This window comes from Erithacus rubecula (genome assembly GCF_903797595.1).
Source record: "Erithacus rubecula genome assembly, chromosome: 9".
In the NCBI taxonomy this organism is placed as follows: domain Eukaryota; kingdom Metazoa; phylum Chordata; class Aves; order Passeriformes; family Muscicapidae; genus Erithacus; species Erithacus rubecula.
Window position 1 is genome coordinate 5,506,202 of NC_136660.1, and position 23,592 is coordinate 5,529,793.

At 42.5% G+C, this 23,592-nt stretch overlaps 1 protein-coding gene across 13 annotated transcripts in view; it reads left to right on the forward strand.

The window, feature by feature from the left end:
- Nucleotides 1-23,592, forward strand: part of JMJD1C (jumonji domain containing 1C) — a 163,204-nt gene that overhangs the window by 97,592 nt on the left and 42,020 nt on the right. For 6 of the 13 annotated variants that reach the window (XM_079312713.1, XM_079312711.1, XM_079312712.1 and 3 more), the window contains exon 3: nt 9,467-9,580. In XM_079312713.1, coding sequence (XP_079168839.1) covers nt 9,467-9,580 — 114 coding nt within the window. Of the gene's footprint in view, nt 1-4,204; nt 4,347-4,539; nt 4,680-4,812; nt 5,186-9,466; nt 9,581-23,592 lie in introns of those variants that run through there. The other 7 variants (XM_079312718.1, XM_079312709.1, XM_079312710.1 and 4 more) reach the window with 4 other exon arrangements.

Sequence of the window (23,592 nt, forward strand, 5' to 3'; positions counted from 1 at the left end):
AGGCTGACCGTATCTCTGCCCTTACACTGCATTATTTCTGCAGGAAATATCTGCAGGACTATCACTGTGAAACAGTTCTGCTTGCTAAGCAAGTGCGCAGCAGCACACACAGGAAGAAGATAAGTAGGAAAAAAAAAAAAACTAATTTAAATGCTGAAGACCGATTTAACTAACCTTTATTTGTTTTAAACTTTAAATATTTACTCCTTTGCAATATTTGCATGGGCACTTTCCTGGCCCACAGCACTGTGCATGTGGGTTTCTCTGGCACAGTGTGAAGGAGTACGGTTTGTTGTTCAAGGGGTTTGCTGCCTGCAAGAAACAAATGGGGGTCACACCAGAAGGCCTGATCCATGTGTGCTGTCTCTTCCCTAGTGCCAGTGTGGCATTCCTGGTGGTGGTAGCTCCCACCAGGTTGGTGCCATAAGACCTGGGCTGGCTGCCAGCCAGCCCCCAAGTGCAAGGGCTGCAGCTGCCACCAGCCCCTGCCCGCTCGGCTAGCGCCACTCCACTGAAAAACCTGACAGACTCCAAAAGGGGAAAAATAGCAGGGGAAAAAAAAGAGCAGCGCTTGCACAACTGTGCCAGCATAACACGGCGTGCCTTCTGCGTCAAAGCAAATAAAAAAACAAACTGAAAATGTCCAGCAGAGGATGTCAAAGCCATCCACCACCTGGAATTTTTCATGCAGTCCCTAAAAATACAACACTTGCAGTATTGCTATCCTCACATGCATAGCCTGAGCATGGGCTGTGCTGCAGTACACTGGGGAAGTTACAACTGCAATTTTAGGAAGGGAATGTTTGCATTTTTCCATTAATTTTCATGATTATCTGTAGCTCTAGCGATTATCTGCAAAATAGGGCACGCTGTGTTACCAGTAATACATGTACCCTGTGGCAGTGAGCCAAGCCAGTAATTGAAGGTCAGGGATTGTTTGTTGAGTGCAGTTCAGTGTGCTGCCTGATTCCATAGGGGACTGGCAGTGCCAAAGAACAAAGGCAGCTCTGTTCTGCAAGCATATAGTATGGCTTGTTTGACAGAGTTCAGGCCCAACTGTGTGAAGAAGCAAACACTCGTGGAAAACAGTGCTAAAATAATATGACTATTAAATAAACCTTTTTTAAAGTAGTATTTTGCAAATGTCAAAACCAGGCTTGGATAGACATTAATTTTTAACATTCTTAATTAAAAATTGGTTAATACCTTTACTTGGCAAATCTCTGTTTTGTTAAGAACATACATATATATATTGTAGTAAATTTTGTAAATAGTAATGATGTAAATGTCATTTTATATTGCCTTAGTGTACTTAACTTTTTTTTTTTTTTAATGATTGTACCAGTAGCAACTTCCCTTGGTTTTTTTTTCTGGTTTTTTGAGGTTTTTTTACTTCCAAAAGGTGTTTTACCACATAGTGGATTTTTCCTGAGGATGTCTTTAAGTAAAGCTCTTGGAAATAGAGTTGCTGATTTAGTATTCCATGCATACTGATGCAACTTGAGAATTATTAGCAAAATCCCTCTGTGGCAATGAATTGGTGGTGCTGGGCTGGGTATTAATATTCTTTGTTACTAAGTTGCAATCTATTAATAAAGCTTTGTCCAAACGGGCAAACTTGCGTGTCCTCCAGACCATCTTGTGATTTGTATTTTAATAGTGCCTGTCTTGGATATTATTAAGGATTGCCTGCTTTGACAGTTGCACTACATATCACACAGCCATCACAGCACCATTAGTTCAAGAGTAGCATGAAGTATGTTCTGCTCTGTAATAGGCATTTTTCATTCGTTTGCCCTTCCTGAAATAGCTATTAAGTGTTTGGGCTCTTAAGAGTAATGGTAAAACAAAACCTAAAATTGTATGAGAAAAGTGGGAATCTAGTGGTGGAAGCAGTATGTCTTTGGGATGCTTAGTACTTCTTGGAGGTAATCTAAAATGTGCTTTAAAATTGAAATTGAAGATCATACAAGTACAGAATTAATTTTGGGAAAAATACTTTATTGATTACTTGGCAACGTCTGAATTCCAAGACATTTTCTTGTGTCAGCTGTTACTGATAGGTCAATTTTATTTTTTAGAGGTGATGAGGCCTCTCTAGGACCAATTCTGTGAAAGACTGTCCTGCTCACTTAACAAGTGGCCCTGTTGCTGTTGGGTGGCAGATAAGAAAGCACACTTTCACTCTAAAGGGGAACAGCAGTGCAAATTGCAGCTCCAAACCTGGAATAAGGTTGCGTTTTAGTCTTTGCTACTGCATGACCTCTCATTACTGACCAAAGTGACTGAGGTGTTATTCCCCCCTAACCAGTGAGAAGTGGTTTGGAGAAAAAGGAAGTGTAAGGAAATCAGGTCAGAATAGTGTCACTAAGATGTTTAATTTTTTCTCTGCAGAAAAGGCAGTGCAGCCCTGCCATGGCATGGCTGGGGCAGGAGGTGTGTTTTGGGGGAACCAAGAAGGTTAGTGAGCCATGTTCTGCTGGGGGCGAGCCCTGAGTGAATCTTGTGAGGGGCTGTGCCAAGGGTGCCAGAAACCAGAGGAACAACTGTCCAGTCTGGGTGGTCAGGAATAGATGAAGGCTGCTCAAGGCACTGCTGCCTCCTTCCAGCCTTGCTGCCATATAAGGCTGCTCAGCTGCCTTGAGCCAGACAGGATGGAAGACCACTAAAAAAGGAAAATCAATACAATAAACTGCCTCTGCTAGTGTCCTTTCCAAGCAAAATCCAGGAGTCTTGCAGCTACGTGGTTTGAGCATAGGCCGGGTGGTGTACAAACAGCCATGTGCAGGTGGCCTGGTTCCTCTCCTTGCTTGTGTGCATGCAAAGTCATGAAATGTTATGGAAGAAAGCCAGTTTGCTGGAGAAAAGTCTGTGGTGGGTAGAGAGCCTTCCAGTTTAACTTTAATGTTTAGCTGTACTTAAGTATTTTATTTCAGAGCTTAGTATGTTATAGCATTCCAGTGCATCTTTAAGCTTACATCATTTGGAATAATTGAAGATGAGAACAGAGATGTAGTCATGCATTGATTTCCCATTATACTTTCTTGGCAAATGACACACCTTTTATTTCTTTAATGAAGTGAAAAATGTACAGTGGTTTACGTTTAAAGAATTTGGGGAAAGCAAATGTCTCTATCCCAACCACGCTTGTGATTGTGATTATTTTTTTTTTTTCTCTTATTAACCACGTTTGTGTATGTGAGCTAAGCTCAAGGAGCGTATTACAGGTGCTTTTGCTAAATTTCTCTCTGGAAATTATTTTCTCATTGCAAACTGTCCCCTGAACTTTTCCCCTGGACTATTCAGTTGAAGTTTCCACGTGAACTGTAAACAACTAGTTAGTGACATTAGTGTTGGAAAGTGGGAAAACACGTGGGTTTGGTTTTCGTTTTTTCTTTTTTTTTTTTTTGAAGGGGGCGGAGGGGCATCGTCAGGCAGAAAGAAGTTGTATACTAAAAATGAGAAAATTGTATTTGGAGTTTTCCGTGAGCTCCCGGGCTCTGGGTCCCCGCTGAGCACCGTGTGCTGTTGTTGAAGGCTTCGGGCAGCGCAACCCCGGCTCTGGCAGGCAGCGCGGGGGAGAGCGGAGCCACCCACCGCCCTCCGCTGCGGCTGCTCCTGGACCCAAACCAGCCACTGAGATCATGCCTGACTCGCCCTTCCTTTTCATTCCTTTTTTTTTTTTCCCTCGGTTGAACGTGGACGAGCTGCAGCCTTCGCTTGCTAACTTTCTAAAGCCCACCCGCGAGAAGGATAGGGAACAGCTTTGCAAGGCCGGGCTCAGCTTCGCGGGGGGAGGAGGCTATAAACAAACTTTGAAATTGTAGAGCGGAACAACGGCAACAGGAGGCTCTCCGCCTGCGGGTGGCTCGGCCGCGCTCCCGAGTCACCGCCGCACGGGTTCCGGGACTCCGCCCCCGCGAGACGTGGCCGCGAGCCGCGCCTGCCGAGCGCCGCCTCTTCCCGCGGCGTGCTCTCTGCTCCCGACTCTCAACCCGGTGCTTCCCCGCCCGACTCCTCCCGCCCAGCACTGCACAGTGCGCGCCCGCACTTATGTAAGCGGCAGCATCGGCAGTGCTCCATGACCCGGCAGCGGGGACGCGCCGGGGCTTTCGCAGAGCGCACAGCTGCGCGATAGTCTGCGCCGGCCCCACTAAGGGCGGGCGGTGAGTTGTCGTCGTCGTCTTCTTCTCCCTCCCCGCCGCCGCCTCCTCCGTCTCCGCAGTCTCCGCCCCCGGCACGGCCGCCCGGCCCGACCCGGAAGCGGCGCGGCGAGAACCATTTTCCTTGTGAGTTCAAAGGCGGAGGCGGGCGCGGAGGTCCTGCGGGCTGGACCGCCGGGCGAGGTGGGTATCGGCCGATGGGGTGGGGGGCCGGCGACAATCTGCCGCTGTGGTTCGGGGAGGCGGGGGGCACCCCCGTGGGATCCATACCCGCGCGGACACTTTAACTTTGCGGCGGGCGCCTTTGTTTGCCGTCCGAGGCTGCTGAGGCGGAACGGGCCGCGCCCCCGGCCCGCGGGGCTGTCGCGGCCCTGAAGCCCTCTCTGCCCTATCCCCGCGGAGCGGCGCACGTGACGAACGGGCTCCCGCGGCGGCGCGCGCGGGGGGCACGCGGCCGGCGACGGCGGCTTTGTGCGCGGCCCGGTGGGGACGGGAACGCGGCGACCCCGGAACGACGTGAGTACCGGGCATCTCTTGTACCCGCGGGGGCGCGCGGGGCGTCCAGCACCCCTCAGGAAATGGGAGAAAGGGAGTTCAGAAAAAAAAATTGAGGTTTTTGTGGTTTTTTTTTTTTTTTTTTTTTTTTCCTTTTTTCGGTTAAGTTAGTGCCGTTAAGGCGGGGTGCGGGAACGGCAGAACTCGGTGGCGGCCGTTAACGGCATGGAGCCTGCCGTTAGAACAGCCGTGGGCGCCGTTGGTGCGCCCTGTCTATGCCGCAGCTCCGGCGGGCAGCGGGCTCGGCTGGCACTGCCTCCTCCTTGCGTCCCGACGGGTACTTCCTTCTGCCCTCCCCCCGCCAAGAGCTGCGAGAGTTCCGTCCGGAATAGCGCCTTGCCTGGAAATGGACGCTTCCATAGGGATTGCAGGCGGGGTAGTCCGCGACTGAGGAAACCCCGTGCACGATTTTAACGTCAGATCTGCTTTACTGCTTGTCCGCTCTTTTCCACTTGGTAATTCTGCCTGTGAGTACACCATAGCAACAAACAGGCGTTGGAAGAGGGCTAGAGCTGTTTGGAATGATGAGGTGCCATAATGAAAAGGTGCCAGTGTTTGTGCTATTGCAGACTAAACAGCAAGGTTTAGAGGAAAAGTTTGCTGAATAATACATTAAAATTAGGTTTAATTGACATTTTCAATTTAAAGAGGAAGGAGGATAGAATGTTTTAGTGTACGAATAGCTTTCTAAATTGCATTAACTCTTTAAAAGTGTTGGGCATACAGCAAAAATTCCTCTAGAAAGATATATTTTTTTAAAAACGATCACTGCAGTATGTCTGCATAGTAGGATGTGCTTTTGAGGTGAGGGAGCAGGCTTGAGGCGGAGAGTGCCGGGCTAAGCAGGCGGTAAGCTCGGCGTTGAGCGAGGCAGCTGAGGCAGTGGTACGTGCGGGATGAGCAGGGGCAGCAGCTGCGAGCTTAGCTGTAACACGAGCATTTGCTGCATTGAGCCTTCTGGGTGTCACAGCCTGGCAGCGCCGAGGCTGCAGCAGTCGAGATGCGGCGGCTCCTGAAGCGCCCTATCCAGTGCCGCCAGGGAACTGCTGAAGGCAGATTACCATCACTCCAACTTCTTAATTGCACTAGGCAGAGGTAAAAATGCGCTATGTGCTTGCTCGCTAATGCTTCCTTGGGAAAGTGGGTGATTACTGTGGGGGTTTGGGAAAGATTAATAAAGAGATGACTTGTGTTATTGGGTGTTAGAAACAGCAGTCACCGAGTAATCTGCTGTATTGGTATTTGATGAATGCTGTTGAATAGTGTTGTGGTTGTTTGCTGTGCAGTGATGGTAACTTATGTCTTCTAAAAAATTATTTGAATTTCTAGAAGGTCTAGAATCCAGTTCTCAGACTTAGTGCTGTGCCAGCTGCCTTTTGTAGGCAGGTTATTTCTGGCATGAGCTGGGGCAAAATCATGGCAAGAGAGCAGAGTAAGAAATGCACTTTATATTCAGCATCAGGGAACTTGTTAGCAAAGCAACCGAAGAGAATGTGTGTGCATTCATGGAGCTCCCTTTGGCTAAGCAGGGAAATCTGGTGGGGGAAAAAGTGGGGGTTGTTTTGTGTGGGTGTTTTTTGAGATTTTTGTTTGTTTGTTTGCTTTTTTGGTTTTGTTGTTTGGTTGTTTTGGTTTTTTTTCAAGCAGCCAGTTAGAATAGTGGTATGGCCAGATGTCACTTAAAATTGAGTGCTTAAGTCCTTTGCTTAGGACTTAGGACAGTAATTGTGGTCTTTTTGGAATTGGGTTAATGTATAAAGCTTCCTTTTATAAGCTACAGGTTTGATAGGGAGATTTTAATTTAGAGGCTTAGCTTTTTCTGGTTTTTGCCAGTACACTTGGTTGTCCGTAAAGTTGTCCTCCGCTTTGGGAATGGAAAGAGGGAGCATCTGCCAGGGGCTTTTGCTCTGAAAATCTGTGAGGAGCTTGTTGGACCTTCTTATATAGATTTTCATGTCACCATGTGCCTCACATGCTTACTTCTAATACCTGACTCTTGTCTACTGTGCTCTCAGTCTGTTTTTCTTTGTGCATGTGTGATATGTAGTGTGAAATTCAGTTATGTCTTCCATTTAAAATTTTTTAAATCTCTAACCTGTCCCAGCTTTGGTGGCCTGCCTGTCTGGTGGAATTGATGGAGTCTGGACTTTTCTTTTCCAAGAAGGCACTTAAAGGCGTTTTGTTGTTCTTTGATAGTAGGAATGTTTTTTAATAGCGTCTGAAAAATCTCAAGTTGTGTGCAGCTGAGCAGCTATTCGCACAGGAGGAAGTGTGTTACTTGGCATGGTTTTGCTTTATTTATTTACATATTTTTCCTCTGTGCTTGTGGGATAGCCTGCATCCTCCACATGAGTATTTTGGGGGCATTGACTTGTCTAGAGGCATAGATCTATGAAAGTAAGGGCGAAGGCATTATGTTTCTCTTCTCAGAGTAATCACACGCACGGATCTATATTTGGAACTAGTTCTTTTAATACCTGTAGAAAGATAAACCAGTGGTTCACATGTACCTTAATCTGTAGTATTGTCTGAATCCTGAGAGAGAACTGCAAGCCACATTCCATACAGTTTCATTTCAGCTGATGTGGTATGTCCTGTTGTTTGTAGTTGGAAACTCATTTCTTGGACTGAATAGGAGCTCAGAAAGTTTTAAAGAAGGCAGTGTGGAAAAAGTGAGGAAAGACATGGGGGCAGATTAAGAGCTGAAAGACCAAAATGTTGGCTTTTGCAAAGCAAAATTTGTCTGCTTGTGAGTTTATACACTCAACACTTCACAATTTCGTGATGTGAACTCTGCCCTCTTGTAACCATTAGCAATACAAGATCCATTATAGGAAAGTGACGCAAGAGCAAAGGCCCTTTCTTAATTATTAGAGTTTAAATAATTATTTGCTATTTAGACTCTGTAGTTGGAATATTATCATACATTCTTGCTTCTTAAGCCCTTTCATCTAGTTACTTATTATTGAGATAGCTGGTGGAGAGGTTTGGCTTTTTTTCCTTCCTTGTTTGAGAGTAACAGCTAAAGTGAAACGTTAAATAAAATGGAAACAAGAATGCTGTGCGTTCAGTTGGAGCATTTGTGAAGTTTGATAGATACATTATACATTGTAATCTATCTCCCATGAAGTAGTCTCTCATTTGTTTAGTAAGTGCCAAAGCTGAAGCTCCAGAGACGTTTGGGTTATATTTAGCTTAATCTCGAGGCAACACCTTTGAAAGTAGGTAATGAAGCCTGATAAAACCTTGAGTGCTCTCTTATGAGCTGCCTGCAGACTGGCTGAGAGCAGGTCACTGGCTCTGCTGCTGCCCTGCTTAGTAGCTTTTGTCAAGTTAAGGGGTTGCTTTGTGCCTCAGTTTCCCTATCTGTAAATAGGTCATGGTGATCCTGCCTTCTCCTTGTAAGTACTTGGGGTCTGTTGCTGCGGGGTGTTGCTGCAGGATTTTTGCATGTGAGCTGTGATAGCAGTATTTTACAGATGTTGGTGTAGCATTTGCGCAGTGCTGAATGTGGTTTGACCTGCCCTTGTTTCTTCTCTTTGTCTTTTTCTCCTGCATTTTAAATTTAGAATTGGTCTCAGAGGGCTTTTTGCTTTTCCTGTTTTCTCTCATTACTATTTTTTGGTTCTGTAAAATAACTTTCCTCTTATTTTTTCTGTCCCTCCATGTTTTTTCCCCTTTCATTCTGTGTGCTCTTTCTGCCAGTCATTTCTTTTGTTCTCACTGACGTCTTCCTCTTGCTGTTCCTGTCTGTCCTCAGAGGAGCATGTCTCTCCCCTCCATCTGCTGGGATTTCCTTTTCACCTGACTCATCCCCAGTAGGTACATCTCTGCTTAGTTCAGCTCTCCTTGTGCTTTTGTTTCATGAAACCCAGCCTGCAGGGAAGGGGACCTTGTGCTTGTCCCCTCTCAGGGGAGATCCACTGGAGTTGTGTCACCCTCCCTGCTGGCCTGCTGCATCCTGCTGTGCCTGGATAAGGGCAGGGGCTTTGGGCAAAGACTGTACCAGGGTGTCAAGGGGCCTCTGATTCCCTGCTCTCCTTTCTCTGTGCCTGGCTTTTGGAGCAGAGCTGGGAGATTTCTTGCTTCCTCTACCAGCAAGGGTGGTCAGCTCCTTGTTGCTTTCCCAGCAAACGGGGGGAATTGGGAAACCTGCTGTCCCTGCTGCGAAATGCCCCTGCCTGCCGCTGTAGAAGGCGTTGTGCTGGAGCAGCCGGTTGCTGCAGGGAGGAGTGTCTGCGGAGGCGGCAGCAGCAGAGTCAGAACAGTTCAGCCATGGGCAGGGAAATGAGATGGTTGACATGAGGCAAGGTGAATGATTTCAGAACAGGAAGCAGGGGGAGGGATTTCTCTGCCGTCTGCTTCCACTTGAGCTGTCCTTAGTATAATCACTGCTGTGCTAGCTGGTCCTGCAGGCAGACAGAGAGGATCTGTGGGCTGAACTGTGTGTTCAGGGGTGGAATGGTGCTCCTGTACTTTGAGCTTCTGTGGTAAACAATATTGCTCAAGCATAGTGAAGGAAAGGAAGTATGTATGGTGTAGTTCTCTTTTCTAGGCTGGTTTTCTGCCAACCACACAAAGGAAAAAAGCGACTGAAGACAAAATCCTCTTTTCTTGTATAATTAGTAACTGTTATTCTGTTTCAGCTTATTTTGATGGAAGAATACATTAGTATTTATACAGTTTTGGCAGTTTGATGTGCTGAGGGTTTTTTTCAGTTGCCTAATTTTCTCCTTTTTCCTTGATAGACGTTCAAGCCCTTGGTTGGAAAAAGTATATACAGTTCAATTACTGCAGTAGAGTTCCTTGTGGACAAACAGCTGGATTTCATAACTGAAGATAGTGCCTTTCAGCCCTATCAGGTAAGAAATTTGACTAGTGTATAAGTACTATCCATTAAACTTAAAAACCATGATTTTACTATTATTGAAGTGCATTTTATGTTCAAGTTCTGTGTTACAGGAATTATTTCCTGTTGGTTATTGGCAGAGAGTGTTCCTTGTTTTGTGAAAGATTATATTGGTATTATATATGATTCCAGTTAATCTGATCATGTCAAGGAGTACTGTGCCACGAATATTAGTGTAGCACTTCACATTAAAATACTTGACCCCTTTAAAGGTTAACTAGTACCATTAATTATAGAGTAGATAGAAGATGGTATCCCTACTTCTAAAGCTTTTCATTCCCAGGTCTTTGCATGATTATAGTGATATTCCTCTTACTGATTTTTTTTGTTCTCTTGGTAAATGAACAACAGAAAATGCTAATTTCTTGAAAAAGAAACCCTTTTCTTACTGTTGTTTTTAAGCCTGCTAAAATTTCCAGCATTCTTGATTTTAATGCCTCTCCATTAATTAGAAACACATTAGTATATTAATGTGTCTGTATTCAAAGAACAAGAGAATTAGTGATCCCCCTCTTGCTGCTTCAGAAGGTCTAAAAATCTCTTTTATGACAAATAGAAAAATACATCAACTTGTGCTGAACTGATTGCAATTACAATAGCCATAAATTTTTCCTTATGGCTTGGATGGTACACTGTGGTGATACAGAAATAGTACTTAGAGGCTTGGAATAACAGATGGCCCTGAATAAATGCTGTAATTTTGTCCTGACACCCCTTCTTCCCTCCTGCCTCACCAAGATGTTTTTTTTTTTCTCAATGCCAAACAGAGCTAGAAAAAGAGAATGGCTGAGAGAGAATCCTAGGGAAAGGAGAAGAGAGAGTTTCAGTTCATGGAAGGCTGTGGCTTTTGTGTGTCTATGGTAGGGAGGCCAAACGAGTTGAACATTTCTCATCAGGGTGAGGTTACGTGTTATGGAGCTGCTAGAACAGCTTGGCTCTGCTGCAGACAACAGTTCCTACTATCAGACCCCATGCTAGTGCTTTCAGTCCTCTGAGCTTGCTCAGCCTTGTTTTTTGAACATGGAGGGGGGACATGGCACGGGGGAAAAGCCTGTGGTGTTGATGAGCTGAGCTGGATTAGCCCAGGGTGCATCTAGTGCTGTGGCTTCCTCCATGGAGAGGGTCAGGAGGACGCAGCACAGAGTGAGATATCCGTGTTTGGCAGCAGCAACCTCTTAAATCAGCTGGGCCGTGAAGTGTAAATTTGCCCTCATTTTACAAAGCAAATACTTGTGCTAGTGTCTGTCCTTTGCCTGAAATCTGCCAAGTTCATGTGTCTGATGATGCTCATTCCAGTAACAGTAATCAATCTCCTTTTGGCAGTGGATCATTTCTGATCTGAACAAAGCAAACTGAGCATAGGAGGATTGCCTTTTATCAAACAATGCTATTGCCAGGCAGTGACATAACAATGTTCTATGCATTTTAGGCCCTTGAAAGAATATTAACTGGTAGAGCATTAGACGTGGAAGCACCTTAATTTGAGAAGGCGCATTCAGGTTGAAGGTGTCATTTTTTAAAGTGTCAGATGAACAGCTCGCTTCATACTATCTTGATTGGTAATACTGAAATTAGCAGTGTTGGCAATTTCACTTCTCAAAGAGATATGCACCTCTACAAACTGCTACAAAGCAGTAGCTTGTCAAAAATAGTTCCAGACACAAGCTTGCTCTCCCTAACTGTTGGCCTCTATTTTTGACACATAGTGCAAAAGTTTCTTTATTTGAATGATTATAAAAAGCTTGAGAAATGTTTTTCATAGAATTTTTCTTTGCAGGGCTAGCAATATCTTGATGCCAAGTTTTACAAATTATTTGTACAGAAGAGAGCTTTGCTGAATGATAATGTCTTCAAGAGAACAGAAACTATATGTACTAACAGTATGTTAGACAGAAATATTAGCTTTATTACTGATACTTATTTACCTGGAGTTGGAGGATTGCTTCTATTCCTTTTGCATGCTGTTTTTTGTTAATGCTGGAAATCATAGGCCTTTCCATTAGTCACTTAATGCAAGGTAGTTTATATTTGTATGTTTTTTCTGAAGACCTGCATTTTCTTTGGTCTCCCTTTTCTTTGCCCTAATACCACGTCCCAGATAATTCTTTGGTAAACTACCTGTTACTATCTGCTTTGCAAATAAAAAGTGGTTTTGCTCCCTTGTTTAGTCTGGAATAGCATTGAGCTGCTTGTAAGCAGAAGACAGAACTTTCAGAGAAATCATTGAAAGAATAATTCTTTGCAGGGATGAGTTAAATTTGAGTATTCTGAAACGTGTTTAATTTTTTGTTTAAACTCACATTGCTGTGCATTTTCAGTATGAAGTCCTTAGAGACCATAGTGACCTAAACACTTTTATATTGCATTTTGCTCTTAGTGCCTAAAATTCCAGTATCTTTCTGCCAAAACAAACAAAGTTTGAATTTGTGTGGGAAGATTCCATAGATAACAATTCTTAACTACTGACTAATTTTTCCCATCATTACATAGACCCATAATACTGGTAATGGGCAGCAGATGAGTATTTGGTAATAATTCTGCTCACATCAGTTCTGATCAAGAAACAGTGGTGTTTCACATAACTCTTGGGACAAAAGGCCTCATGAATAAGGTGCTACTGTCCAATGTGAAGGTGACAACTGCTCAAAGCAAGGAAAGCAGCACACTTGGCATCCTTTCAGGCTTGGCAGGAAAAACAAAGTTTGAGTAGGCAAAGAACTAAATTACTGTTGTACCAGAAGTGGTTCTTCCAGAACAAGATTAAAGTGACTTAGGCAGGACTTCTGGGGAATTGTGACCCATGCATTCCCGTGCCCTGTCTGCTCTTTGCAAAAATAAACATGTTTCAATTGTTAAAAGATTCAGTGACCTTGATAAGGGCTAGATTAATATCGTTATTAAAGTTGGGTATGCATTTACATTATATGAGCCCATTTCCATGGGTTTACGAGGCTTGCTATACCAACTATAAAGCTTGCCAGTGAATTTGCTCTTTACTCCTAAATGTGCATGTGATTCTTCTTTTGTCTTATGTGTGTACTGCTTAGAAACCTGCCCTTCTCTTTAGAAATTGCTTGGATTCTGTATGTGTGGTGCCTTGAACACCAACCTACAACTTGTTTCCGGTGGCTTTTATCTCTGTTGGTTCATGGAGGATGTAAACTGTATTATTCTCTATGTGAAACCTAAGAGTGTGTGACTGAGTGACTCATTCATTATTCTGGGATGGTCAGACCATTTAGTCATGTAGTTCTTTTTATGGTGATGACGAGGGGATCTTGAGAATAAAGCAGATGTGAACGTTTGCTGTGGTACTTCGCTTAGCAATGGAATGAAAATTCTGTTCTTTGTAGGAAATAATAAACAAAGTTTACAACATGCATTTTTTTTTATGTCAAATTAGTATCTGTAGGAAGTGTAGTCTTGAAATGGACATGTAGATTAGGTTCTTAATGTGAATTCCACCTTGCATTTATAATATATCATGTATGTACTTCACAAGTGTTAGTGGGTTTAATAATGGTTCTTGCTGTAGTCTGAAAATAAAATAGCTTTTTGGAAGAGAAAAATTCAAGGAAAAGTTAGTTAAATCTATACATGCAAGTGTGACCTAAATCACATACTTTTTGAACTGAAGTGTTTTTTTATAATAAGTTATTTGTACTGTTTGGTGGTACACATACTAAGTTATGCAGCAGCAAAGCTAATCATGCCTTAATTTGTTTAAGCACTGTCGTTCACTTGAAGAAATATAGATGGGTATGTAAAGCATTAAAGCCCAGCATATGGTATGCATGACCTCATCAGAGTGGTGTTTTTGTATGGGTGGTGTTTGGCAGTGCCTGTCATGGACAATGTTGGACTGAAGTGTGTGATTCTGCTGTTGCTGGCTGAAGCAGCTGGAGTCAACTGCATTATACTTTAGATAAGCATATGAAGAATAACAAAAAAACTTTTATATTGTGTTTTTTCGTAGTAAGATACACTTGTGGAAAGATCTGGAAAGGCTGCTTTGTCTGAAGCAGTGAGTGCATTTCAGCTATGTGTCTGGGTCAGGCAGAGCAAGGATGCATGATTGATTATATGCTTCCAAATATGTACATACTGTGTGTGATAATGTATTTCCAAAGGATTTCTGAGCACACAGCACTGGACCAAATGTGCACAGTTGAAGGCAGAACAGAATTCAAATGAACTTCCTTCACAATCATTAAACTTCATGCAAAGGGTATTTTACCACTCGGGGAGGAAAATGGAAGGGTGAACAGTCTTTAAAAAGTCCTCTTGCTTATTTGATTTTTAAAAAAATCTTGTTAAGAATGAGTGTTTATGGTAAACTCTCTTCAGGCCTTACACTCTCCCTCAGAACTTCATTTGTTCCTTTTTCTGGAAGGCAAGCGTGGTTGCTTGAGTTTTCAAAATGGTACAGTCTGCCTGTCTACCTCTATGCTGAAGGTTGCAGATGTAAAGATAGGGCAATGAGAAATCCCCCGTGGGAGGTGTTGCATGAACAGTGATAGGTGCTTGTACTTAGTTCTTTTTCTAAATGTGTGTGGCACGTCTGAGTGCTGGCAGGTCAAATGTCTAACACGCCTTAAAGATTGTTGAAGTAATAAACTTGCTCACTAATCACAAAGCAGGTACATCAGATACAGGACCTAATATACTCTTATCTTGATCTATTACAAATTCAAGGCATATATGCCATTAAGAAAGACTTGACTGAAGGGCTATGGGCATCTCCACTGCTCTCCTTTTCTGTTCATTATGGGCAGACATTGGATATTTCAGATCTGGATGCCTTTGGGGTTCCATGACTTGGTTGCTTGTAAGAGCAAGTAAGCTGGGCTTTTGTAGTAATGATATGTGCACATTAAAAATTCTTTAGACATCTTGAAAGAGGGATAAAATAGTATTTTTTTGTCTGTATTTTAAGCACCCCATAATTATATGTGGGCTCATCTTTCAGTCTTCTCTTTATTTTAAGTTTCAGGCTTAAAAATAACTACTGCAGCTGAAAATTGCTTTTCCCATAAACTTATGTCTCCACTGACGAGGCAGGCAGGAGCTTTTGGGGTTGGTCCCACCCTTTGAGGTTACCAGAAGCAGCTCGGGAACTCTGGGTGCCAGCCACGGAACCTCTGTTCTCCCCCTCCTGCTTTCAGTTCCTACACGGGCAACCCAGGCACACACAGCTTTCTGCATCTTTAACTCCTTTCAGTATTGTGCTGAAGAGTTGTCTTGATTCTTTCCCATGGCTCTGGACCACCTATGAGTCCAGCTGGCATCCATGGCAGCCTTGTAAAGAGTAATGGTGTAAACAGTTTGTTACCGACAGATCTAAGTGTACAGCTCCAACATGTGGAGAAGCAAAAAGCTTCTAGAAGTGGGTCAGATGACTCATTCCAGCCCTCACTCCCAGTAACGTGTGCAAGGACAGAAGAGTTTCATTGGAGTTCTTGAAAAAGGAGAAGAATAAGGGAGGAGGGATTGGCACTCTCCATTTGTGGTCAGAGGGATGTGCAGATCATCTGCCCTAAGCCTTTATTTGTGCTTCTCTTTGAAAAAGAGCTTCTTGTTTGGGAACTTCCTCTGTTTTCTCAAAAGAGGTGGAATAAAATGGTACTTTTCTGTTTTACCTTGATCTGTTAAGAAGTAAGGGCTACTCACTTTTTTTTTGTGTCTCTCAGCAAGGTTTGAGGCAGGAGTGGAGTTCTTCAGATCTGACAAGCCTTAGGGAAGTGAGCAGCATGTGGGAGGCCATCAGTCAGCAGGAAGGTGATGTAGCTGCCACAAATAGTGTGGCCCCTCCAGATGGGAGGGAGTTCAGGTGGAGCTGCTGAAGCTGTGGGAAGGTACACAAGGAGGAAGGGGGAAACAGTTGAGAGGTCCTTGGGATAAGCTGAGGTTACTACAATGCAGATGACACTCAAGTCCACAGAAAAAGTTTTCCTTCCTCAGTCATATTCTTCCTACAATTTCTGAGAAACCAGTCAGTTGGATGATTTGATTTCATTAATCCTACTCTAGGAGGTAGTATTTAAGTAACTAATTAAAAATTTGGATTTCAGAAAGGAAGAGATGGAACTAAACCTGCTTCTTCTTTGAAGGTGAATATCAAAGTATTTTGGTATGTCTGAAAAGCCATGCTTGAGATTACGGAGATTAAAAATCTGGGTAAAAATTTCCTGTGTTTGTTCACTAGTGATTACTTTTTCACAAGTAAAAATTCATGGAAAATACTACTCAGTAGTAAGTGGAAGAAGCCTTATTCATGGTTCTGTGTCCTTAAAATTTCCATTTCATCTATTAAAAATGAAAGTTTAAGGTATTTTTCTTATGTGGCAGTCTTGACTAACCCTGCTTCTGTAATCCAGACTCAAAGTCTGCTCCTAGAGAAGTCTGTTTCATGTTATACCCAGCTGCAGCTTTACCCCTGTGTTCTTGGTTTCCCAAGTTGCTCTTTGTTGGGATTGGGAATTCTTGGTGCTTTAAGAATCCCAGAAGTGTGAATACAAGTAAACTCTGCCATGTTGCAGGTGGGAGTTGGTACCTAGAGCAGGAAGAGAGTAGGCATTCCTGCATTTCAGGTAGGGGGAATCTTGAGTTTCATGAAAATGTGTTCTTACCCAAATTAAGCCTTATCTTGACATGATTATTACAGTAGCTCATTTAGTGAAGTGCTCATGGGTTTGTTTGCTTTTGTTCCTCCCTTAGATGCAATGTCCCTTTGTTCTGGCTGCCACTCTAGATCTTTTTCTTACAGAATGTATTTTTGAAATTACACTGTTAGAAGTAATAGTTTTGTAGTCTAGGTTTACTGCTTCAGGGGAGCTGCTCCACAGCCTTCAGCAAGCTACAGTTAGTAGAGGTTGAGAGCTATAGCAGTTCTGGGTCTGTGTATCTAATTCTTTTTCCAGGCCAGACATCTGGGGAGAAACTCAAGTAATTTTATACCAACTCGAAGTTTTAAAATTAAAACTAAGTATGAATCTTGCTATTTTCTTTGACACTGTAGTAACTTTACTAAGGGCTTGTAGAGGTCTTGGTGTACAGAATATTATTTATTTTTAACAGTATACTAATAATCAGTGTTAAAAGGTCTTTTAACTACTATTTGTAAATACTGACGCCCTCCTTAAATCTAGCAAACATCTCCTGTCTTTCAAATGAAATTTAAATTAACTATTCCCATTCTTTCCCTGTAACCTCTTCTGCTTGAGTGTATCTGCTAGTATTATTGAGGGCAGTATTTTAGTGTTTTTGCTGAGCAAGTGAGTTTGAATCATAGTAATTTCTGTGCATCTCACTAATGATTACTTTGTTTTTTGATTTTGGTTGTGAATTTTAAACAGTTTAGAAATTACATTTCAAGCATAGATGCAGGGTTTTTACCCCCTTTGAATGTTTTCTTCCATTTTGTTGTCTTCTTATCACGTTACACCATTTTTGTATACAGCAGATTAAGTCAGGTTAAAGCAGGTTTCAGAATGCATAAGATTTGGTGGTTAAGTTATGGTGCTTGACAGGCTTGAGCTTTTTTCCTTTTTTTGCTTCCCCAAGTGATGTAGTTCAGTTTTGAATTATGTCTTCTTTTTTGGTTCTGCATGTTAGGAGATTTATCTATGAAAAAATATTGTGAAATAGAAGGTTATTGTATCAATTTTAAACTCTGAATTACTTTCTTAAGTCAGGGAATTTATTGCAGCAATAACTGAAACATCCCTGTTTTCTGATTAGCAATTTAATCTTTCCTCATTGCAAGACAGTTATTCATCAATTCTATAAAAGGCATATCCCCTGCTTTCTCCAGAGTTGTGGAGAACTGTAGTGTTAATCCAGCTGTATGTCCCAGCTGGTCTGTTATTTATAGGGAAAATTCCTAAAATGGCTCCAGCAGGTCATAACAGAGCTCTGTACAGGAAAAAAGGACAGTGCTACCTTAACTCCTATTAGAAATTAACATTGAAAAGTTCTCTGCAGATACAGTGACACTTATAAAATGTGAGAAAAATGAGTTCTGTTTTGATCTACTTTCGTAATGCCAGCATGTGGGCCAACATCTATGTATTTGTATTCTAATGAAACACATTATCAAATAAATCCCTGAAAGCCACTTGAAAATAAAACATTAATGTAATTAAGTGGATTAAAACACACTGGGTTTCAAGAACATTTGGATGGTATTTGGTATATTCTTTCTGCCTTAAAAAAGAAAAAAATAAAATGTTTTTGTTGTTTGTAGCTATTTGTTTTCTTCCATAATCCTCATGAACTATAGAGAAAGGAGCTGGAAAGTTTATGTTTCCAGAGTTCCTATTTGGTGAATAGGATTGAGGATATCCATAGAAGAGACTGGGTAGTTGCATGATTGCTGGTGGTAGTTCAAAGTCCAGAGCAGGTAGTCATTCACAGAGTGATATGTTGATGACTACCTCTCTAGGAGGTAATGTTGATTCTAGGATCTGTCATCACACTGACACATATTGGACAGCTTTCTGCATAAGAGTTTTCTTCTGCAGAACTGAATTGAGAGGCGTTTGCTCTTCAGTAAGCTCTCAGTTACCAGTAGTCTTCTAAAGGAATAGGGTATTGCTGAGTAATGCAACTGCAAAAAGATTCATTGGAGGTGACTACTGTGAACTAAGATGTGGGTTGCCTGGTCAGTCATTTTCTGTGGTGATGGTACACAGCCTTTCAGCTGCCACTGCCAGCTGCCACAGATAACCTCTGCTGTCCCTCATGCAAGGAAGACATGTCTGTTGTAAAATGGGCAGTGTCTGAGCAGTCTTGGCCTGATTTCTGGTTGATTTGACTGCCTTTCTAGCAGCTCAGTGATCCAGACAACTAGCAATCAACAGAATGTACTTTCTTTTTTGTTTAAAGATGCCTTCATCCATACTGCTTGCCCTTCAGCTGATGTGATTTGGGTCGTGTTGAATACCTTCTGAAAGCTGTTCACAATTCATAGGATGTCTGGATCTCAGTTTAAATTTTAGTATCAACTTACAAAAAGGATTTCTTCGATCTACTTACTTAGTAGGTCTCCTTGTTAGCATCAGCTTCCCTCTGCTAATTGCTTGCTTCTGCACTTTGAGGTTTCTTTTCCCACAATGGCAGTGAGTTGCTTAGTGACTCAAAGGCTTGTTCCAGTATTGCCACATGACTGAGTAACTTAGGACCAGTACTCCTTCTCTGTTTCTCTTGCAATTAGAAAAACCAAAATGCCGAATTAGTACAAGTCGTATATTGCTGAGAGGGGTGGTGATAATTATGTGGAGCCTGCTGTGAGGAAGCAGAAGAAAATATGCTTCAGTGGAAGATGAAAAAAAAGCATATCTGCAGCTGTATCATCAAAATGAGAGAGAAGGTGGACATGGAGTAGTGTAATTCATTTGACCTTTATTTGTCTGTATGTGGAGAATGTAAGTAGTACAAACAGTCACCACAGTGTTCTAGATGGAAGCTGAAAGCCCATCTGTTTTGTGGATAGGAGCCACTTTTTTGGGGAAGTCTTAGATGCTAAAAGATACCTGACTTTGGGGGGAAAGTCTGCTTTTCTGACCCATGTTGTCGTAGCTGCTCAGAGAGAGAATAATATAATTTGTGAGCATAAGAGACATCTATTTGCTAGTGCAAGGCTGTTTTAGGTGTCACTAGAGCAGATTTTAGGCTGGTTATTAGCAATATTTGTCTAGCCCAGGTTTGGTTTTGCTTATCCAATGGTTGTTGCTTTCTTTCCTGATGTATGTTCATGCTGTTCTGATTTCCCCTGTGCCTTACCATACCAGATTGTCATCTACAGATAGGAGAATGATAAACTGACTTGTAAAATACAAACTTTACACCATGCCCATTTCACCCGAGGTATTGATAGTTTTACAGAAAGGCAAATACCTCTGTTGATTTTTGTTAGTAAGTTAAAATAATGGAGATTATTAGACTATAAGTCATATTTTTTCCCTCTTTTATATTTATGTTCCTAACGTTAGTATATCAGTTACGCTTCCGGAGCATAACAAATCAGTGTAATAATGCATCTTCAAGCCTGAAATCAGGACTTGGAGTAGTATTTGTAACCCTGATACCCTGATTTTCAAACCTGATTTTTAAACTTTTCAAATCAGTTTTAACTGCTGAGGTAAAATAAGTAAAGGGAGTAGGAGTGTGTAGGGAGAAGTATCATGCATAGGGAAGAGTGGGGAGCAGCAGAAGAATTGTTGATAGCTTTTCCTGAGAAATGTTAACTGTACTGACAGTTGGAAAATCACTAAATTTGAATTCCTCATCTTTGTTCCCCTTGTAATTTTAACTTCCTACTTATAGAAACGTAGTCATTCGTATTACACACTGAAAATAATCTTCAAATCTTTACCTAATCTTTAAATGTTGGTGGTCTGAAATATCTATAAACATTTGTCCTTGAGCAGTGCATTCAGAGCCCCTTGGCTGGGTGGGGATTAGTTATCCCAGTTGCCTGTCCTGGCCCCTGAATGCAGGGCGAGCATCGCTGCCCATCTCTGCTTTCCCCTTGTGGCTATGCCTCTGCGCACGTGTAAGCAGGACTGACCTCGGCTCGACTTTGTTTCTAGTTTAGGGGTCAGGGTTGTGCCTTCAAGCTTGACTTAACTGGTTCAGATGTAGCTCAGCAGCTGCTGGGTTTGAATGAGGTAAGTTGTGACTGCGCTCAGAACAGCAGAAAATAGGTCAAGTGTGGGTTGGGTTTACATAGAAAGCACTGGCGTCGCCTGGTAAGCCTAAGCCTCTTCTCTCAGCTCAGACAAAGCCGTTTAAGGTAAACTAGGAAGTTACAATCTTCCCAGAAAACTTTCTAGCCTTTCTAGCTTTCCAGCCTTGGTGTTTGCGGGTGGCATTGCCCTCAGTGAGAAGTGTGGAGTGGGAGGGAGGTTTCCCTGTTGGGGTCATTGTGTTCCCCAGAGCAGTCCCCTCTGGAAAGGCGTTGCTGCTCTGGCTGTGCACAGCCCTGCAACCCTGCCGTGCCTCTCTAACCTGCCTGCCAGCTGCAGTGGCACGGCAGCTGGGGTAGCCTTTCACTTCTCAGAGAGAAATTGGGAATATACTGTTTACCAGTGATTTATGCATGCTATGTGTCTAGAAAGAAGTTACAAAAGATCTGTATTTAGTATTTATGCATCTAAATTTGGTTATTTCCCTCTTAAGTTCTGGTGTGGTCTGTGTGGCAGCCAAATTGCCTGCCTGATAATGCTGTCAGTTAGTGCCAGTTTTTCTGTGTTTTAATTAGATCCTTATCTTTTGCCAGTGGAAAAAAAGCGGTAGGAGGGCAGAGGGATACTGTACGTTCATAGCTAATTTTCTTGTTATGATATTTGGTATTCTGCCTGTCTGCATGTTATGTGTTTTTCCTTACTCTGATGTCAAGCAGGAAAATGTTAAGATTTGTTTCTTAAAAATTACAGTAGGTGAAAGAGATCGGAGATCAGTGACATAATCACATATGCCAGGTGACATGATCAGTGAAAGATGAAAGAAAAATAAAAGGATTTTGCTGGTTATCAAGAAATGAAAATAAGGAGAGAGTGGTACAGGCCTGCTTTCAAATGAGAGGCAAAAATTGGCATGAATGTGTTTGAGGCTGGGTTGCAGGTACAATATTTAGTTTTTTGGGGTGGGAGAAAATAATCAAAATTTTGCATTAGAGGACTAGTATAAATTCTCAGCAGTTTAGATTTTAAAAAGTGCTTTTTGCTTCCACTGTTCTGCTCTAAAGACTTGCAGCAATCAGTAGGGAACTGTTGTCTTGTTTTCACACTGCAGTTCTCATACCTAATTTCTATGCAGCTGAAGTTCAGTGCAGTTGCCCAAATGACTTGCTGCAAAAGGAAAGAAAAGGGTTGGGGGCTCATTTTATAGAAGCTAATATTCACTTATGAAACAAGAACAGAACTGAAGGTTCACGGCACTTTGATCGCTCAGGTTTTCTTTTGCACGGTTTGAATTTAAATGTGGTCCCTCTACCATTAAAGTTCTGACAAAATACGTATTTCAGTGTGCAGTGCAGACTGTGTAGACATTGTAAACAGGACTGTCAAGTTGGTTATGTACTAGTTTTCATCTAATTCGTGTCCTAAATTATCAGAAAACCTCTAAGCAGCCAGAGGAAGCTATAGTTAATTAAGCCACAGATGGTGAGGACTAATGTGGCGTTGACCTCTGCGAGGACTGCAAAATCTACTTAGTCTTTCTCTGGAAAACACTAGTTGAAATGAATTCCTACTGATACTAGAAAGATGTTCTTGATGCATGAATCCAAATGCAGAGACACTATGACCAAGGAAGGAGCTTTCCCAAATGAAGGTTCCTAATGTGTGATGCATGTTGAGATGTAGTCTTCAGGGCTCTGATTTAAGCATTTTAATGCCAAAAGCCACTGTTTTTCTAGGACTGGCTTACCTGGAATGTGTATTGTCAGTTCTTCTCTGCTGATAGTGGAGAGCTGACAGCTGATCTGTGTGTGTACCCTTCCATAAGCAGTGTGCATGCTGTATGACTGGGGGTAGGAGCAGCTACTGGAATCCACTTTTTTTGTTCCTCTTTGCTCCAGGGTTTTGTCTCTCAATGAACTCATTTCTACCCCTTAAGTTTCTCAACAATGACTTGGAAGGGTATTTTAAAACGCTGAGGAAATGTGTTGCTTCAGTAGTTCAGGTCTTGTGGAGGAGGTAGCTGTGTAAATATATAGGCTGTCCTAGCACAGTCATACCTGGCTGCCCAAAATGCAAAGGAATTTCTGGTCATTTGAGCCTTTCGGAGCACTTTGTATAGTCTTTGGGCAATGGGTAGGTTCAGCACATCTGGGGATGGCTCTCAGTGTCTTAGACAATATATTTTTTGTGGATGTAGAGTGAGTAGGAGAATTCTCATTAGGATTTTGACTTGTTTCTCTGTGGGTACTATCTTGAAATTACTTTTTCATCTCTGTCCAAGTTTAGGACAAATTTGGGGAAAGACCTCCAAAGGACCCCCCCCTTCCCCCCCCAATTCCTTCCTTCACCGGGCTCAGAAAAAATTTTCTGCAGGGGAAAGTGGAAAAAACTTATTTATTGTCAAAAACACAAGAGAAACACTTCCCACCACAGACCCAGATGACCAAAAAATTTCACCGAGAGAGAGAGGAACTCTGCTGATCTTCGCTGGGAATGGCAGCAGAGCTTCTTTGGCAGATTTCCAGAGGCGGTCTCTGAAGTTCAGATTCCTCTCCTCTGGAGCCAGTGCAAATCTTGGGGATGAAGAGAAGGGAGAGAGGGGTAGCCAGGGGCAAGCAAAAGCAGTGGGGGGCAGCAGCAGGGCCAGCAGAAACAGCAGCCTAGCTAAAGCAGCCCGGGAGCTCCATGGCGAGGGCAGGGAGAGGAGCTAGTCACAACATCAACCAGAACAATCTCAAAGGAATTTCGATGCATGACAACACTTGCTCACCTGTGACTCTGTATGATAAATTATTTTTGTCTGAATAAACTCTGAAAATGCTGCTCTGAACAAAAATTTCTTCCTGGTTAGACCAGTGTGGTATCTTAACCTGATGGTCTATGGTTTCAACCTGCTTGTATCGTTTTGCACAAGAATAAGGAACTGTACTGTAAAGATGCACTCAGAAAAGCACAGCATCTTTTTGATACTTGGGGGAAGATTTCATACTCTATTCTTCTCAGAACGTCTTGGAGTTAAGCACATCCCCAGCAGGTAAGAGTGATCACTTAGAGACATGCAGCTGACCCAATTCTTTGGATAATTAAGGATAAAGTCCAGAAGTGAATTCCTCTTATGATCTAGAAAGAAAGATGAGTATCAGCAAATATGTAAAAAACTTGTCATAGATTGGCAAGCTTCTGGTAGTCACATTCCCTCATGTGACTCTTTTCCAGAAGGGCAGGAGGGGTAATCTGAACCATATTTCTCTAGCCCATAGGCCCTTTGTTTTCTTCCCAG